The 20,198-nt window shown below is 36.5% G+C and overlaps 1 protein-coding gene across 1 annotated transcript in view; it reads right to left on the reverse strand.

Annotated features, from left to right (window-relative positions):
• Window positions 1-523: 523 nt before the first annotated feature.
• The window catches only part of LOC119079460, a 36,455-nt gene continuing 16,780 nt past the window's right edge, over window positions 524-20,198 (reverse strand). Inside the window, exons 2-8 of the mRNA XM_037187387.1 lie at window positions 10,961-12,173; window positions 10,697-10,891; window positions 8,508-8,673; window positions 8,267-8,420; window positions 6,756-6,898; window positions 6,464-6,683; window positions 524-3,056 (exon numbers count right to left, since the gene is read on the reverse strand). Coding sequence (XP_037043282.1) covers window positions 985-3,056; window positions 6,464-6,683; window positions 6,756-6,898; window positions 8,267-8,420; window positions 8,508-8,673; window positions 10,697-10,891; window positions 10,961-12,173 — 4,163 coding nt within the window. The 3' untranslated portion in view covers window positions 524-984. The remainder of the gene's footprint in view (window positions 3,057-6,463; window positions 6,684-6,755; window positions 6,899-8,266; window positions 8,421-8,507; window positions 8,674-10,696; window positions 10,892-10,960; window positions 12,174-20,198) is intronic.

The following is a 20,198-nucleotide window of genomic DNA, read 5'->3' on the forward strand; positions in this document are numbered from 1 at the left end:
TTTTTCCATTTCACATTGAATATCATCGAGCTCACACATATTTTTATAAAAGTCGGAAACGAGGTTTGGTAAAGCGTTTTAGTTTAAAGTTTTACAACATTTATCTTTGACGTAGATGGATACAGTGAGATATTCAGAATACCGTGCCGTTGTAAGAGAGCGAATGTATTTCCCAGTAATTTTAGTGTTAATACTGTTTAAAACGGGATGAAGAAATAGAATAGTTTCTCTTCTTGCAGTTGACTTGTGGCCGGAGCGTCGTAAGATGAAGATTCCAACTTTTCTTCGCTCGGTACAACAATAACTATTTCATGCTTCGGGGACGAAAATGAGATCAATTTTGGATTCTCGCGTTTCCGTCCCATTGCATGAACAATTACACACTCACTTCGTTCGGGCTACAACTCCCGAAATTTCCTAAAATCACTCAAAATCCAAGACACATTATGTAAGTGACTATTGTTGGTCGGTGCAGTACTTTGATAATTGTTCGATCGACATGAAGTAAAAAAAATCTCCGCTCTCCGAATTGAAAATCTTTTTATTTAAAATATGTTGAACGTAATGCTATGTAGTGATTAAAATTACGATAAAATTGTTTTGATTCTACAAAATAAAAAATGTTTTGTATGGCAAAAAGTAGAATATGGTTTTCTATCCACAAAAACGAAATCACAAAAATACAAAATCAAAAATACTTTCGACATTAAAATGCTTAAATGTTAAAAAAAGAAATTAAATTAAAATTTTTTAGCTTTGCTACAATTACTACAGACATGGCTTGAACACTCATCACCTCTGTTTCAAAATTAATAAATTATTTTGTCGTAAAATTTATACTTTATGTTTAAATTGCTTACGTTTGCCTACAACAAAAGAATTTGTCAATGTAATTGGGGTGATCGGTTTACTTAAAACGATAAAATTCACTTCAATACTGCGTCTGCACAAAAAATGTTTTACGCTCATCAAGGAAGCCCCATCTTATTTCTGAAAATTTTTTATTTGCATCGACACCCAACTGCTCGAACTGCAATTACTCTCGGTGGGCGACAACATATCACTGTCCACTGTAACCTGTTCATCATTCACTTGACCGTCGATCTCATTTTTATCAACCTTGAACAAACTCAACACTGGCTTAGGTGGTAGAGGCGGTGGACTACGAAGTGGCTTTTTCGGAATCCTAGGCGGAGACTTTCTGGGAAGAATAGGCGGTGCATAATTCGGAACCTCGTATAGATTCTCAGTTTTGCGTTCGTTGTTACAATCGTCGCTGTAAATGGCTGAATCCCGAAAGACATCCTCTTTCTCCAGCGAATCTTCTACGCTTTGTTCGTAATACGAATCGTTACACATTGCCTCCAATATGTGATGCTTGGTATCGTTGACACTGTCAGTGGACGATGTAAGGGAAAAGGCCGAATCACGCTGCTGCGTTTTCAAGAAGTGTTTGTTGATCAAAATGTTGCTGCTGCTGTGTGATGAGAATAGGGTTTTAGGATCCGCATAGTCAATGTGAGCAATGCGCGAACCGATCGATTCACTTCCTTGCTTGTGAATGATATGTTGATGACAGCGGTCGGTCGATGCATCGGATATTCTTCGTTCAGATCTTGTAGTTGTGGTGCTGATATTGTCGATGCTTTTGTTCGATATGGTGCTGCATGAATCTTGCATGCCACAATCATTACTACCATCAATGTGACCAGTTTCGTTGTTCAGGCTATTCTGACTGTCCAAATTACCGGATGAGCTCGATGATATTCCTTCATCGTCTCGTCCCAGTGACGCATTGACTTTGTTGTAGTTTATGTTCGAATCACTGCTGCGCATAGTCAATGGATCGTCTTTCAGTGCTGCGACAATAACATGGCCATCAACGCTCTGTAATTGACCCGTTTCGCTGTATACGAGTGTTACATAATCGGATTCCGGTCGCTTTACATCACGTTTCGTAATGCGACAAGACTTTTGCTGGGGCTGCGAGATCGATCTACTCAAAACTGGCGAGTATTTGTAAGGAACATGTACGTTACGAAGCAACGACTCGTATAACGGTTCGGTGGTGTTGTAGTCGCTCGAAGTACTATTGGTACGGGAGAAAAGCCGTTCACGCAATTGTGACGGTTCTTTTGCATTCTGTTCTGTTGTCTCGTCGTTATCGTCGGGTATTGGCACTGGCGGTTCGTGATTTCCACTGAACTTTCCATTGTCAAAGGATTTCTTCTTCGGTGGTTTATTCAGAATTCGATCGAATTCCTTTTGCTTGTCCTTCAGTAGATCGCAAATAATTTCGATGTCCTTCTTCGTACCAGGACTAGCATCATCTTTCGGAACAGTTTCATCGGCGTCGGGTGTATTTTTCTTCGTGTCTTCAGTCACATCTGTTCCGTCAATTTTGTTTAGATTTTCCGTACTCTCAGTGATTCGAAGCACAGTGTCGTCCATTGGCAGATCCATGTAAAATTTCGATGTTTCCTTCATGGACCGAGCTCGTTGTTTCTTCAAATTAGCTATTCGCTTCGGTAACGTTTTCGTGTTGTACATCTTCACATCCACATTTCGGATTTTGTTTCGATTCATCGCCGACGTTTTGGGAAACAAACTTTCCGTGGACAATTTCATTGAACCCTGTTCTCGCATAGTGTTGTGCTTGTTCACGAAAATATCACTAATACGCGGCTCCGATTTACTTCGCCCTCTTCCGTCTTTGTCCTTCATTCCATTCTTACGCGACAACGTCGAATTCAGCTCACTTTTCACAAGGCTGCAGTTACAGTTGTCATCCCGATGGTTACAGTTGACTTTAGGTTTAAAATTGATTTTCGACGATAGTAGTACACTGTCGTCCAGGCTGTGATTAAGATATTTTTCCTGTGACTTGCTGTCGAATGCCTCCATTGAAATGCTGGTGGCCATGGTCTTTCGTTGCTTCTTCGCCGATCGATAGCGCATTTCACTTCGACGATATTGATTGCGACGCTCCAAATATTCAGGTGTTGCGGTGGATGAGTTTGTGCCCCATTTCCATGTATTTTTGTCGGATGTTGGTTCTGAAATAAAAATTTGACTTAAAATGCTGGATGGAAGCGATGGTTGTGCGTTTAGAAATGAAGGAATGTGATTTTTTGTGGTAATGGGTGTACTATACATTCACCTTAAGGCGTTTTCTATTCGGAATGGATATTCTGTTGCATTTCGAAGAAATCTGTGAGTACTTTAAGGAATAAGTGAGTGCAATGGTGCAAGAAATGCTAATGGAATTGCTTTCAACAGAAAGATACACATGCAGTTCAATTGTAATAAATCAAAGAATGGAGACAGTCAGGTTAGTAATTGTTAAAAGAAGTGAGTTTTTTTCATTTGGTAATTACGGGTTTCAAACTTATTGCATTCGTTGCATAAAAGGTCAATTTACTCGAAAGATCGTTCAACGCACGGTCACGGTACAACGTTTGGATGTTTAGCTGTAGTTAACGTTACTGTTTCAACCATGTTACAATTTCTATGTTTTTGAACTACTCTTTAACCTAAAATTTTACATGCCTGAGCTTCTGCAGAACCTTTCTTATTGAAGTCTTTGTCTTGTCAATCACACTTCATTTTAGTCATGCGACATTCAATGGCATTTCTGTGAGTGCCTTAACCCTAACTATCCAATACGATCGGCAATTCTAGCATTTATAAATGTTAGTTTTAGCACTGAGGTTCAGTTATATAATAAAATCTAAGAATCTAACCAGTCTAACGCAGGGGTATTCTAGAAAGGATCCATTCGACGGGCTAAGACATTTCTTAACGTGGTGAAAGCAGACGTGATTTTTCTGAAACTGCATCGTAGACCACCATAACCCATATGTTGCCCCTCAACTACCGCGGTAGAAATTTTTGTAAAAAGAGAGCAATTTAAACTTTTATACTTTGGTAGGCCTCTATCTGGTTACTCATTAAACCAAATTTGGACGCTTGTTATGAAATCTGAGTATCGTGGCCGAGGGATATATATTCGTAGAAAAATCCTTGAAAATAACAGAAAATCATTGAAAATCCTCAAAGGATTCTTGAAAGTCTCTTGTCAACGATCGAGGCCTACAAGACATTACTTAAAAAACTGAAAATCACATCCGGTTTTTGCAGGTTGTTTTTCAAAAGAATCCTTCATCCCTAAGGTTAGCTCTTGAGCAAAGCCATTGCGTTATGTAAAACAGGCTGTCGTATTGTACTCATCGAGCTCGATTAGTTTCAGGACATCAGGACTAAGTGTCTAACGAATGATCATAAAATCGAGTTTTACCACTGTCTCCTTATCCCGATATGGGATGACTTGTTTTCATAATTGAATGGGATTTAGGTCAATTATATTTCTCAAATGTAGTTCCCACACTCGGATCTGTGTTTGTTTGTATAGCGCATAGCAGAAGAAGAAGGTCATTGTTGTGGCAAACTAAAAGAGATTCTTCTGAAAAACAGAAGACCGAAATCGGACACATTTTCTATTGGAATTTTTTATACGTGCACAGTAAGGTTATCGACCCCAGAACCCAAAACTACTTTCAAAAAAATTCTTCGAAGCTTGTGTGGCGATCAAAAACCGAAAACTTGAACTTTTCTTACAAAAATTTCTCCAGTTACACGAGCCGTAGACCATGTACGGTCGCATGGGATGTCATTAGAAAGGTGCATGTACTTCTGGGGCGAATAGGGTCTTATTGGGTTTAAAATTCATTCACACTGAGATATGTACAGTTGAAGGTTGAAATGAACCGAAAAAAGACTGAAAACTTACACTTTTCTTACAGAAATTTCTCGAGGTTCACGAAATGTACATGGTCGTGTGGGGTGTCATTAGAAAGGAAATTGCATGTATTTTCAGGGCAAATAGGGTCCTATTGGGGTTTGGAAGCATCTACGACGAATTATGAGACGTTGAAAGGTTTAAGTGCTTATATTGAATCGTAGATGCTACCAAACTTCCGTAAGCTCTACTTTTCCTGAAAGTATATGCAATTACCTTTCTAATGACACCCCAGACGACCATGTACATTTTGTGAACCTCGAGAAATTTCTGTAAGAAAAGTATAAGTTTTCAGTCTTTTTTCGGTTGAAAACTTCAACTGTACATATCTCAGTGTGAATGAATTCTAAGCCCAATAAGACCCTATTTGCCCCAGAAGTACATGCAATTACCTTTCTAATGACATCCCATGCGACCATGTACGGCTCGTGTAACTGGAGAAATTTTTGTAAGAAAAGTGTAAGTTTTCGGTTTTTGATCAACTTTCACCTGCCACACAAACTTCGAAGAATTTTTTTTCCGATTTAGGTCTTCTATTTTTTAGAAGAATCTCTCTAATATTTCGATGTTTTTAGACTCAGTTACGTGAAATTTTGAATCGATCAGAAATTAAAGTTGCTCTGGATTTTGTGATGGCCTTGACAGGGCCGTCAATAATCCCTGTAAAGTTACAGCAAATGTTTAAATATGCAAGAGCAATCTGACAGATGGTGCAAAAGAACGCATTTTATAGCGAAGTAAAAGGTGAACTCTTACACGATTTTCCGATACCAAAATTAAGTCATTAACTCGATATACTAATAAGCATTTGAAGCATTGAAATTGAGTGTGGGACTTCACTTTTCAAATAGTTGAAAAGTGTGTTCTCTTGGTACCGTGTGCTGGATTCCCCGATACCATTTCGAAACTCATGGCCTAACCAAATGCTTTCAAATTTCTAACCACTTTGCCTAATCTTGCTCTCAGCTTACATCTGACTGCCATGCCCGAAACAAAGTAAGTGATTTTAAAGAAATGGAATTTCAATTGTTACCTAAAAAAGACTGACAAAAGCTCAATAATACTATAACAGCAAAATCACTTCCGTTGTTTAGGCTTACCAACCTACTTATATGCCAGTGCATTAAACTGTAACTCAGACAATGTTCCTATACTACATGTACCGAAAGCTATGATAGTATTTGGCATAAAACTAAGTCCACCCTAAGCCTACTAGCCTAAATAGCAATCCATAAATCAATTCTGTACCGTAGCCGCAGCCACTCAAATGTATCACACAAACATTCTCAATTATCCAAAAATGCAATTTGGATTCCACATTTTCGCAATCGACCCCTGATGCAGTGCAAAAAAAAAAAACTAGCGAGCAAACAAGCAAACGTTGTATGGCAGTGCACACTCCAAGACTATTGTAGATAAAGCAATCCGGTTAAAGTAAATTGTAATTACCTAAATTGCATTTTTTTTTCTTTTACTTTTATGTTAATCACATTAAAATTCAGATAGGCGTCAGAAGGTGTGATTATTATATCTGACTGAATCTTGAAACGAATAAAAAAAAAATGAAAAACAGAATTAGATCAGAGTTAAAAACATTTTGTTCTTTTTTCAAATCGACCAGATCCGACCTGATGTGATTTGATCAATGCACAATGTTTCGCTTACCTTCTTCGTCGTCACCCAGTTTATAGACTAGTTCCACTGCACGGCTCGGTATATCAAAATGTGCGAGCATCACCTGTTTGATGTGATGTGCCCATTGCCGTTTCTGTTCGCGGCTTTTCGCTGTAAGCTTTATTTGACTAGGATGTTCATCGTTATACGGTATTACGTTGAAACTGCACGGTTCGCCACGCAGATGTTCGATCAACATTAAATGTTTACACTAAAATCGGACAAATTGGTTCGAATGAAAAAATGAATCGGCGTTTTTTTCGAAACGAATGCTGGAACGTACGTGAATAAAATTTTTGTACTGCAATCGGTTGTCCTCCTTCTTTTTTGTTATGATCAACATGTTTTGAAAGAGCAGTACCACTCGGGGTTTGTTGTTTTCCATTAAGGGACCTTCAAGTTTAAGATCACCAAGGACTGTTAGCTCTAAAACGAAACGAAAAATTATTTAGTTTGAAATCAGATGATCCGGGAGGGTGGTTTCGGCAGACGAGACCCGTTCGACTCATTTTACAATGTGATGCTAAGGTTACGGAATATCGAAAACAGGGAAATTTCCGTAAAAGAAGTAGTAAGATCAGGGAGTAGGGAAGAAAGACATTTGATCTGGGTTCCTGGTTCTCAATGGAAGACGCCTCCCAAAATCTCTAATCTGATGTAAGGTTACGGAATATCAAACTTTCATTGAGAAAAATCATCGGAAAATTTTTGGGCTACCTAGAAATTATGACCCGACATTGCATGTTCACAATACCATTCTACCATGGCACAATTTATTTATAGAAAAATGAATCTGCACATGGCGATGACAACATCAAAATAAAACTTGAAACTTGTTTCAGCTGTTTTCGTTCATGGATTAACTACCTACACTCGCACTGGCATGTTTAGAACAGTCTTATATGGACGTGTACATATTTGTGCACCAGGTGAACGTGACCTGATGAAACGAGTTTCAAGTTTTATTTGGATCTGCTCAACCATATCAAAGAATTTGTGTAACAGCCAAATTAGACCTTCTACGCGGTAGACTCTGAAATCGAAACTGTTCTCTCAATATAAGCGGAACTTCAAGATTTTTCTTTGGAATACAGTCCCAATATGTTATTTCGCCATTTGGTCCTAGGACTGAGGCTTTCCCTTTAATCCTCCCAGTAGGCTAACGGGTAAACATATTTTTACATTCTACGGCTGAGTAATACAAATTTGTCTTGATGGAAGACTCAACCTTGATTGGTTCTATCATTAGCATTTCTGTTCTGTTTTCTACTGTTACTGAGTACAGAGTCTGAGTACAGGGTCGGCTGGTTATCTGGTGGCCATGTAGTGGCCGATCAGGCGATCTTTGAAACGGCAGTCAAAATATTTTTCCACAACGCCGGCGAGAAAATAGTCATTCTCTCACCTCAGCTGAAACTTCGGGAGATTTTTGTGTGAAAAACGATGACCTCGGAAAAGAAAGAGATTTCATTTTCTTGGGTGACTTGCTACGCTCTGGCCACAAACAACTACCTAAAATTGAAATTTCCAACTTTTTTCTCTTGGTTAACAAAAAACTATTTCCGGTTCGAGCCGAATGTAAAAAAAAAATAAAAGGCCCAACTAGGTTATTCCGGCCGCTCGCTATCGTCTGACCAGTTCACGCCAGGGTCAAATTAGAAAGTCTCCCAATCTTTCATTTCTATGTGCAATTGTATGGAATACGGATCAATTGAGAAGAGGATTCGATTTCCCTTCAAACATACACATCGACAAATTGCTTTGCACGGTTCTCTAAAAATTCAATTCTCATACCTGGTCCAAGCCATCCATCTAGTATTCCAGACAATTCCTTGACTCGACTCTGTTGTTCCAAGTTCTTTTTCACCTGATCAATGTTCTTGGCTACATCTTTCATTAGCAGATGAGCTTCTGCCACTTCGGTCACATCACAATGCTTTCGTAGATTCTAAAAAGCAACAAAAAAAAAATCAGAAAAATGCCTGCGCGCCACAAAACAGCAGAGTACTTTTACTGCATCACATATCACACTTACGTCTAACAATAGGTGGTATCTTAATATACGTTGAACCGGCTTTAATAAATACGATCCCAGCGGCAGTGTGTGCTGCAACATTTTTTGCGTTGAAGTCAATAGGGCGTTTGTGTGTGATGCTTGTAAAAGTGAAGTCAAGAGTGATATAGCTTCAGGATATCTGGTGCTGTTGTAATAGAAACAAAACGAACAAAAAAAAATTTAGCAAAATTACCTTTCTCAATTCATATTTTGCATAATCAAATGCTATTTATAAAACTTTTGTTTGTGCCTCGCTAAATGTATACAACATCACTGACAGACGATATAACATCTAACCATTTCTGTGAAATGCAATTTATCTGCGTGTACTACACGAGAACCAGTTGATGGATCGAATAAATTATGATATGCCGTTTCTTCATTAACTACAATGTTGAATGGTCCATAAATTCGCATGAAATCATAAAACTTAGACAAGAAGTTCTTCACATATTCTCACTTCCATTTCATGACAGATTGACGGTTTAGTTAAAGATTTAGTGCCTGATATGGAAACAGAATTGCGCTCCGTTGTTCGAAATGAAAATAAAATGCTTTCAGCAAAGGCAAGGAATTCGATATGGGATTTTCTATGCGGGACGGGGACACATCATGAAAGGTGATGCCTATGGAAAATTATGGTCAACTGAAAACGGAGCAAGTACAGCGATTTTCTGTATCTGTTTATAGTGAAAATATTTTCTTCTTTTCTATATGGGTAATTCGAGCTGAAGAGGTTGTGTTAGACACAGAAAATCAATATCATTGGTGTGGTAAGTTCATTATACAGATTAGATAACATATAACATCAGTCAGAGATTGACTGACCCCGTCACAATGTGAACTTTGAATACTCCAATTGATTGCGGAAGTCTACCTAAGTATCACCAGATTAAAAATAAGGAGAACTTGATATGCAGTGTCAAAGATCGGAGGAGTGAATCTTCTAGAAAAAAATGACCCTAATGGAATAAATGTTGTGTGTGTTCTCCAACTGTTACTACATCCGCGTCTTTCTTAAAAGTAGTCACTGAAGTCACCCATTTAATTTCTTTAAAAATAAAAAGAATTGTCCTACTGTCGGTAGATACACCTAATATGTCCTACACGGTCTGTCAATCGCTGAATTCCATATGGTAATTAAATCTAGAGTCCAATCTGTGTATCACATTAAACTCGGGAAAACTTATTGTAGAGTGACTAATAGGGTCAATCAAGGATAAATCAAGGATCATCTTACAGAAGGATCTGAAGATGTTTATGCTGAATGAGCTTTTTCGAGCTTTAGAAAAATTTGTGAAAATTTGACAACAAAACAAGAAAATATTTTCCGACGTTCTAATGAAGTATCGACGAATCTAATTATGTGCCAGTCACAACAAGTGTAATTCTCCAGTTTATTTCAAAATTCTTCACTGATGTTAAAATTACAAATACTCAGTTCGAATGTAAACAAAATTGGTTTCCGAGGTTTGTTTTAAACCTCAGAACCGGACAGGTCAGTCTCAGGAATATTAATTCAATCATCTTCTCAAAGATGCAAATAACATTGTTGTTGGTCGGTATCTGCTACAGTGAACTCAGAAACTCAAGAACTGAAATTTTAATATGTTTACCAGGTGGTCGCTACGTCAACGAAAAACCGATTAACACAAGACCTTGAATAAAGTTGGAGTTATACAGTATATTCGTCGCTATTCAATTTACACCACTTATCTTGCCTTAGACTGAGAAGTGCATCAATGCCGAGATCAATGATCGACTAGTGGTTTCTCGACACTTTAAACGTAGAAAGGAACGACTCCACCGAACAATGTTTTAGTTTTCGACTTTTTGTAGCTGACTCGTAAATGACAACGTCACTTCTGTCCCAGTTTTAATACTAATGATGGACTTTGAGGCATTATCTTGACATTCTTTTGTGTATTTCAGCGAATGGAATCATTAATCAAAGTGAAGTAATGGACAGTAGTGGAAGTCTGGACGCCTTTATAAAGTTACCAAGAGCGATGTCAGATTTCTGCGATTCTGAAACTCTTTAAGCTGAATCATTTCTGTCAAGCTCCCGGCATTCACGTTTTAAATAAGGCTTAAAGTTAAAGGCGCGGCACTTCGCACTTCACCCAACATATGCTTTTAACATTAATACGCTAGTAAAGATCACTCACCAATAAACCGTGTATGCATCGAAACGATCCTTCATACTTAGGAAACACTTTGCGATCTTCACAGGATCCGTTCCAGAATTTAGTAATTGCTTAAGAAGTATTGAGTTGAAGTCGAACACATCCTCGATATTGCTAAAAAGCGTTTTAAGCTCGTCCAATTTCAGGCATGCTCTTTCTTTCCAGTCTTGTAAGTAACTAAAAATTGAAATGTTGCGCATTGGTCTTCACTTTTCTAAATTTTCGTAAATAGAAATGTTTCCTCACCCTTTGATAACTTGACCCAAATCGTCCACATACGTTTTCTCCGAATCGATAATTTCGCGGCAGGCTCTCTCGCACAACGTCATATTGCCACTGATCAGTTCATTTTCACTGTGATCGGCGAGACTTTCGACACTGGCCAGATACGACACACCAATTTTACTTGCCGAATTCTCCGATCCGGAACTGGAACTGGATGATGTGGAACATATTGACGATGCGGACAGTGGTCGATGTTTTAATCGCGCAATGTCCGGTATCGTCAACGAAGATTTATTATTGAATGGGCTTTCTGTTACATCTTTCGGTAGGGATACGCGTTGTGTTGTTAAGTCTTCGGGTTCATCTTGATTTGAATGGCTTTTACAGCCATTTTCGAGAATACTCTCTATCGTGGGCTGGCTTGGAACAGTCTCTTCACTTTCAACTAGGTCACCATTCACGTCACTTATTTGCAAATTTTTGAAGTTTTCAACTTCTGCGAGATCGGTCGGAATTTTAACAAAATAATTTACGGCTTCTGTAAGTGGTTCACTTTGGTGACCGTTTATTGAGTTCACTTCACTAGTCGACATGCTGCCACTTTCATCAATCTCATCATCTGTTTGACTACCGTTCACTGATTGCAGACGTTGAATGATTTTCAGAATATTACTTGACTTGACTACTTTCGGTGGATCGTGACCGGACGAAATTGTCTTTGACAATCTCTTCTTCTCGACTGGATCGTTCAACGATTCACAACTGGAAAATAGTTTCGAATCTAACGTGTCGACCAGTTCATTTCCGGCTTGCGTCAACTTGCACGTATTCTTCGACAGCGGTATATTCGTGTGCTTGTTCTTCAACGAACCGATTCGTTTGAAATATTTCGTTGTGTTTATGATTTGACTGGACGTTTCATGTTCGATTTTCCTTCGAGTTTCCAAAATATCACCATCGGAACCGGAATGGGAAATTATGCGCTGAACCTTTTGTGATAGGACTCGGAAATTTTTATGTTTCAGTTGAGCGGCGGAATTCTGTGTTGCTGGTGGTGGTACGTATGCGACGTGGCTCGGAGGCACTGGTGTCGTATGGTTTGTTTTGACTGTTGTAGGTTCTGGTTTTTCGTTAAATGTCGACTCATTTATTGGCAGCGAGATAATTTGTTCAATTCCAGTACTGAGTCGATCGTAATAGCCAATGACAGATGGGGCTAGTTCGGTTGAACTTCCTGAAAAGATGGAAGAAATACGTTAATATAAGGAGAGATGAAGGAGCAATGCTCCTGGAGCATAAATAAAAGGATTAAAAAGTCAATCCTAGTCTTAGGGCGAAAATAGCTACTCAGCTCTCTCACCCAGCGAAAAAAATTAGAAATCAACTTTCGCCAACATCGGCATGAAACTTTTTCTGAATAATTCGGGAAAAGTGATTTTTTAACGAGTATGCATGCAAGGTTTGCCTTCAGCTCGAGTTGTAATAACACTGCATACTAGCCGAAAAAATCACTTCCCCCTTGTTATGTAAATAACTATTCTGCCAATGGTTACTACACGTACGGCTGTGGTAATTTAACTTATTTTTAAATAAACGACTTCCATAAACATCCGTTAATATTTCATTGATTCCTTTCCCAACAAAATAAATGGTTGGTCGGAACAGAGTTTCAGAAGATCACTTATTATACCGAAATTATGTCGCATAAAATAGTAGCATAACTTGCATTTAACGCAATAAAAGCCCACACATGTTGCCGATTCAAAAAAAGAAAGCATGGAACTATTCGATAAGACAGTCTCTCACTCCCTGTGAGTGTGTGTGAGACAGAAATTAAGGTATCCGTTTTAATTACACCAAAGCGTATAATGACAATTTTAATTTGTTTTTTATTCGATTTGGATGACTTCTAAATGCACCAATTTATGTAAAATGTGGCGAGAAACGATTTTAGTGAAGTGCCTTTTTTTCGGTAAAACACGCACATAAAATTTCATGCGGCCATAAATGTTTATGGCACAGATTTTTGAATTATTTTTGGATCCACTTGAAAACATAAACTCAGATGTACAATGTTGGAGAACATTTTATGAAAAGTAATAGCAAAAAAACGGTCCGATAAAAATATCGCATTCAGCTTTGATCAAATTTTGCTCTAAACAACATTCATTAAAAAAAAATGAAAATCGTTTGATTCGGGGATCGCATGAAAAACGTGTCTTTTGATTTCATTACACAAAAAATTCAAAGACTTGAAAAATTATTCTTTAACTTTCGATACAGACTTTTTGTGAAAACAAGCGTATTGATTCTATATCTTATCCGGTGGTACAGGAGTTGCCAGACAGTGCGCCAACGTCTCAACATTTTTGTAAATCTCTCATTAAGTCTATGTAGTCTTAACAAATCCACTTCTCGTAGTCGACTATCAAAGGAAAGTCAACTGCCTCATTTCTGTTTCTTGTACATTGCCTGTGTTCCATCGAATATATATCAGCCCGAGCCCGACGACCATAACGGTCTGGATTTTTATTTAAAGAAATCTTCGACATGAAAGCTTTCAGTTTCATGTTAAACTCTGCGAATCTCCTTTCGACGAAACTTTTGACAAAAATTTCGTTTAACAAATGAAATTCTAGATTTTTATTTTCGGCCTGTCGATGATTTCTAGCTCATTCAAATAAAACTGATTATGAGTGTCTAGGGATTTAAGGCTGCATGTTTTAGTAGTAAAACTGTATAAACATGAACAGCCAGTTTTGTTTGTATGAGTGAATTAGCTCAAAATCAGCTGAAGCAAATTTCTGCCCATTACTGTAAGAATCCGATAAGAAAGAAGAGAAGCGGTTATAAGGCCTTGGGTTGGGCTGGACATCTGTTATCGACATGAACGACAAATATAAACAATTTCCAACGATCGATGCGGTCTTCAATATGGTGTAATGAATGGGTAAACAAATGAAGTAAAAGATTTTATATGAAACGTTATACGATACTGGAAACCAAAGAAGTAATAGATTTAAGCATAGTATCACGAGAAATGTTTTTCCCTGCTTAAAGACTAAATTCGATAAAGCCGGTAATCTCCAAATCCTTTTACCATTATATAACATCGCGATAAATTTATTTAAAAAAAACCGGTACTTCATATACGTACGGGCCTAAAAATAAATTTAGATAAATAAACATTTGAAAAGTGAAACTTTCCTTTAAATTATTTTTAGCTAACTTCATTATTACAGATTTTAACACTGCGTAAATTAAGTCGTCTTTCTAATGAGACACGAACATAAAATTGATTAATCAGACAAACTGTACATGTGGTTAAGTCCTATATCGGCGCTAATGAAAACAAACAATCAGCTGGGAAATTTATGGAAGTAACTAATTAAAAAATATTTTAATTAACATACGAGTTTGAGTGATTGATTTATACAGTTTTTTTTCTGCTCAAATATACAGTTCAAATTCATAATTTTTACGCCTACGAGATCGATGTTACACCTCCTCTAATATATGGGAAAAGAAAAAGTGTTTTCGCTTTTCAAGTTGATGCGTGCAGCAATTTAATTTCATTTAATTAAAAAAACAAAAGATCGAAACATAAACACAAACATTAGACAAAAGAAACATAAATCTAGTCTCCGGCTATAAAACAATGTTTAGGCTCGCATCATTGAAATTTAAAAAAAAATGATTTGGATGATTTTCCCACTGAAACTTGAGAATATTTTTTTTTCTTTAATAAACGATGTATCATTTCAAAAAAAAAATGCTCAGAGGTTTCTCAAGTGGTCGAAAATGAACATAAGTTTGCTATTAGCGTAAATGCTTATGGTATATCTCGTAAACGGCGTAAATAATTTTGTAAGATGCTTTTTAATTGCCAATTTTTCTTTTAATGTTTATCGTTGCCTATTTTTAGACTAATCTTGTAATTTTACAGCATGATATTGTCATCAGAAGAAGTTCCTCATAGACGAAGAACGACCCATTCTGTACGTTTAGAAGTCAAACCTGAATGCCTGGGACATAATAAAAATATAACCCGTAGAAAGAGAAGCTACACACGTAATAATTATTATGTACCACAGTGGTGGTAAATAGCATTTTACATATCGAGCGATAAAAAGATGAAAAGTAGAGGGTTAGTGTGAATTTTGTTGGCCCGAGGCGAAGCTGATGTCAATAAACACACGAAATGACTTCAAGTAAAGTCCTTGAAACATGAAAAGTACGGTTTTCAACGCATGTAGCATGTAAATTACCAGCCAAAATTCACAATAAGCTCTGACTCCTGCATATAAAATCGTGTTCCTAGCTTGTGCATAAACTGGAATTTTCCGCATGAGATGTTTTGCCAGCCTCGGGTTCGCCTCCAGTTGAAAACTTTCACATCTATTGTACAAAATGTCCATTTAAGTACAACTTATGAAATTAGCTATTACGAAACCGAGCGATAAATGCTTTTTTAGGCATGTCACTCGAGGTCGCAGGTCGAGTGTGTAAATAATCATCCAGTGCCTAAGAACCATTAATTTATCATCAAGTTGCTTAGTTGCATATATAACGTTTGTATCAATAAAGACAACGAAAGCTTTACTTTTTGTAACTGAGTTGAGAAAAAAAAATTCTTAGTTCGATAACAACCAATTTTGCTTTTCTGGGACATACAATTATGCTGCGTTAAACAATGGAAAATGCAGCATGCAAAATTGCTTCTCTGTTTTCGACCTTAAGAAAATATACGAAAAAGTAAAGCTGCAGCTAACAATTGCCTGATTTATTATGATTCAATTTCTATAAATCAATAAAAATTTAACCAATTCTACAGCAAGCATTCGAACTGAAACCATAACTTCAATAAATCAAATAAGATTTCGAGTTACGGCACGGTTTACATACATAAGACTATTTTATCAGTATTGGCGTCATTTTTATAACGAAAATCATAAGAAAACACTCGATCATTAGCACTGTTAATAATGTAAGAAAAATTGAACAATTGTCCACTTATATCTCATTCGCTAAATTAAATAGAAATGAGATAAATTCGGTAATAAGGTGGCATAACAGCACCTTTCACAGAGAAGCGGAGAGATTAATGTGAAACGGTTTGAAATGATGTAACACAGCACCGGCCGAAACGCTTTTACAATAAAACTTCAATATGTCAATATTGTAACGAAATGTAATGGGAGAAACGTAATTCCATTCTTATCTTCAAGTATTATGCACAATGAAATATGAAAAAAAAAATCTTTTTCGGAATGAAGAAAAAAAAATTGGTTTCATATGCGATGGTGTATGCTCCATTGTTGGAGACCGGTAAATATTATTTAAATATTCAATTTGCTTAAATTGATTATAAAATGAATTGAAAATGCGCACTCATGCTATCGATAAATTTGACACCATTATCTCTCCTCTTTCTCAGAGTACATTTATTACTATTACAAGACAAGAATGAATTTATAATATGTAAATCATAATCGATCAATTTCATTGTTATGCAACACCTTCATTCCAAACAATTATTGCATTTTGCCTCCATCACAAAATCATGAAACGTTTTCGTATATTTCATATACAAAATTCCACACACAAAATTAAACCGAACATTTATTGTGATTTGGTGTGATTATTATTTCAAATTATTTGATTTTTTTTTCCTCATTCTTCGCATCTATTTTGCCGATAATGAATGTTCACATTCTGTGTGAATTACCATACTCAATGGAGCATTTAACCATTACGGACATGTTGTATGTAAATAAATATAAAATTGTTTTTCTATTATTATATCAAGTGTGTCGTTCCATTGTAAAAGAAAAAAAAGACCTAAGACGATAACCAATGTTAAAAGTTTAGAAAACCGTCAAAGAGGCGCCGTACTAAATTTCATAGAGTTCCAATTCTATAAAATAATACCAGTCCGTATGGAAATAACATACACTTTATTCTAAATCTCACCCATCCGCATAATGCACACTATATGCACATCTTTTACAATAGTTTAATTTATTTATTTATTTAAAAAAAACATTTATTCCTATCGCACTACCTCTTAGTCACGGAACACGTACAAATCGACTACATTCCCAACAATAATATTGCCAGCATGACGACATGTGCAGCAGATATGAATGCCGTTGCGAATGCAGCCGATGGCGGTGCACTCTCAACATGTTTTTTCTAGAGTATGCTCTAGAAGATAGGCAAGGTGGAATATCACGAATAAACTTGCAACCTACCCTAACACAATTCTAAATTTTACTTCCTCACACTTAGTCTGTCTATATCTGTACAAACGACATCTACAGTCTGGTGTCAGGGCTTGAGTTTCTAATGCTGAAATAAAGTCACAGTCACATCCAAAATTATCTTGGAAGCTTTACTGCTCCTCTGTTTCTGAGTTAGTTTATACAGTCCCTAACCATCGACCGATTCCCTTGATATTAGTGTGTGTGTGCGACGAGTACCATGACAAGAATAAGTGATAGGCTCTGGCTCGTATTCACTCATATAATGAAATGTGCGATGAAAATATCGAAGTGACAGATTTTCTATCAAACACTTAGAGATACTTCATACAATTGAAGTACTAGATTTAACAATTTTTCTTAACCTTTTTTAAAAGTTTAAAGGTTTTGAAAGTGACGATGAATTTATATCAAATTTTGATTGATTTTTCCTGTCATTATGGAGGCTTGGAGTACCTTATTGAAAGACTAAATACGTACCGCCGGTGTCAGACAACGCCAAGTAAAATTAGTCGTTGTCGGCAACATTTTTGCCCACGGCTCCCATGTCTGATGTGTACACAGTGTATTATTAAAAGATTATTTTTAAATATTATGAAGATAAGTCGATATATACATTAAATGTAAGCTATGGGTACAGCATACAGCATACATATCTGAAATGCTCTAGGTATTCGATTTTTATTAAATACACACGGTATACCGAAACAACAACTGCAGGTCTTGGTGAGCTATTTTCGATCTGTGAACTTTGTGAGCGCACGCCGGTTCATGCTTAAGGCCATAAATGAATTGAAAGAATTCGAAATGTCACGTTTTTTAATTTGATCTTCTTATTGTTGTTATTTTGCTGTAAATTGATTATGCAATTTGAACTCTCTGTGCATAGACGGGAAACGATTTTTTTGTTGTTTTGTTTTCGAAAATATTTTCTTCTTTTTTCCATTCCGATGGTATTTTCTGGTACTATTTCCATTGAATTAGATCGAATCTTGAAATTTTTTGATAATAAATTGTCGGTCTTGTGTTTTATAGAAAGAAGACTTCGTGTAATCATTGAGCACGTCTTTATTGCAGTTACTTTTATTTTCTTTATTGTTGCTACGGATCTTATTATGTAAGACTATTTAAAGGTCTTCCTATCTGATAATCTTTTCAAGCAATCGGTTGCTATTGTAGGATTCAGTGTTCTTAGTTTCTTAGAAGTGAATTTGAATTAACAGTTCATTGTCTAAAATAACTGCATTCATGCAAGGCATAACGTTTGGAGATTAATTACCAAACATTGTCTAAAAAAGCTCGAAGGTTAGAACAATAAAAGGAATTCTAGCAGACTAGTCATTCTCACAACAGATTCTCATATTGGAAACTTTAATCTGTTAAATTGAATCCATTTTGCTAGTACTAAATTTGACCTGTTTTGCAAGTTGATAGCGCTTCAATAGATCCCTGGTGGGGTGGAATGATTTTTATTGGGATCAGTTACGTTACTTTATATGTATATAACAAGTGCTACAGTAGAAAAGCTTAAATGTCCACCCAGGTCAACTTCCGCTTTTGTTTTATTTGTTTGTTTTAGAGACCTCACCACCAGCCTTTGACGGCCAATATCAAGTTCAGTCTGGACCGTCGGCTTAACGTAGCCTGAACCAAGCAATACTCTCTTAGATAATGTTAGGTGCTTAATTCATATCCATGTGGTATTGTCTGGCACGGGCATCGAACCCTGATCATTTTGTTCAACTGATGGATCAAGTAAAAAGAAGTTCTTTTGATCGGAAACTGGCATGGCCTAGGTCTAATGACTGAGTCTTAAGTGAATCTAGCTTTTAACAATTGAGACTGTTACGCCAAATATACGAACTACCGCTATAATTTGATCATATCGTCGGTCTTGGAATTCAACAAGCAGTCATAGACTCCAAAGCACAATGAAATTACGGACGACATGATATCCTGAGAACTCACAACACACTCTTTTCAATAATAATTAACGTCAAATTTTGTCGTTATGAATTCCAAATAAAATGTTCCTCTCGCTGCCTTTGTAATTGCTTAACAAATGGATGGCTTCGGTTACCTGTCAAGCCCTGACTTGAAATGGGTCTGAATGGTTAGAAAATTTGAATGTTTGACTGAAACAAGAATTATAATGCTCGTCATCCAGAACATTATAAACTGCAGAATATGACTCATCTTGCAAAAAAGAGCTCATTCTCAGACGGAATTCTTCAAATAAGTAAAAGGTGTGTCAAAAAATATGCTTCGGCATAATAACTGTGTTCTACACATTCAACGAACCCAAATAATAAATCAGTTTGCAACGAATTTTCAACCGAAATCTGCATGCAATCGCATGCATTATACATATGTTGTTCCCATGTTTATTATAAATATTATCTGCATCGAAAGGTATCCCAAACGGAGATACTGTTTTTTACAACAACAAAAAAAAGTTATGATAAAGAAGACGATGAGGAAGAAGAGATATAAAAAGTGCACACTCTATCGATAGGTAACGTGTTACGTGGTTTAGCACAAGAAGATGCCATATTCAGATATAAGATAAGACCATTTTTGTTTAATTCGAGATCGAAAAGAATACCTTATCCAGATATCCAGCGATGGTTGTAACCAATAAATAAATAAATAAAAAATTTACAGTTCTAAGACCTAACTCCATAATTGTTTATACTATAGAGGTACATGAGATCGATCCGTGTACGATCATATATGAATGTTATCTTTCAAAATGCCAATTACTAGCACACACACACATTACTAACGTGAACCAATTCCTTTAAAAAAAATTAGAAATTCGCATGATGCAAGAACATTTTGTTTACGCTAAGTATAACTATATTTATAATCGAAAGGCCCTTTTCAGTATATATTTATGCTTTACGTCACTAAAAACTAATAATAACAATAATCGTATACATCGTTTAGATCTAGATCAGCTCATAAATATTCTGAACTTATATTTACCGTTTCCA

The sequence above is a fragment of the Bradysia coprophila genome, unplaced genomic scaffold, assembly GCF_014529535.1.
Source record: "Bradysia coprophila strain Holo2 unplaced genomic scaffold, BU_Bcop_v1 contig_324, whole genome shotgun sequence".
Taxonomy (NCBI): Eukaryota; Metazoa; Arthropoda; class Insecta; order Diptera; family Sciaridae; genus Bradysia; species Bradysia coprophila.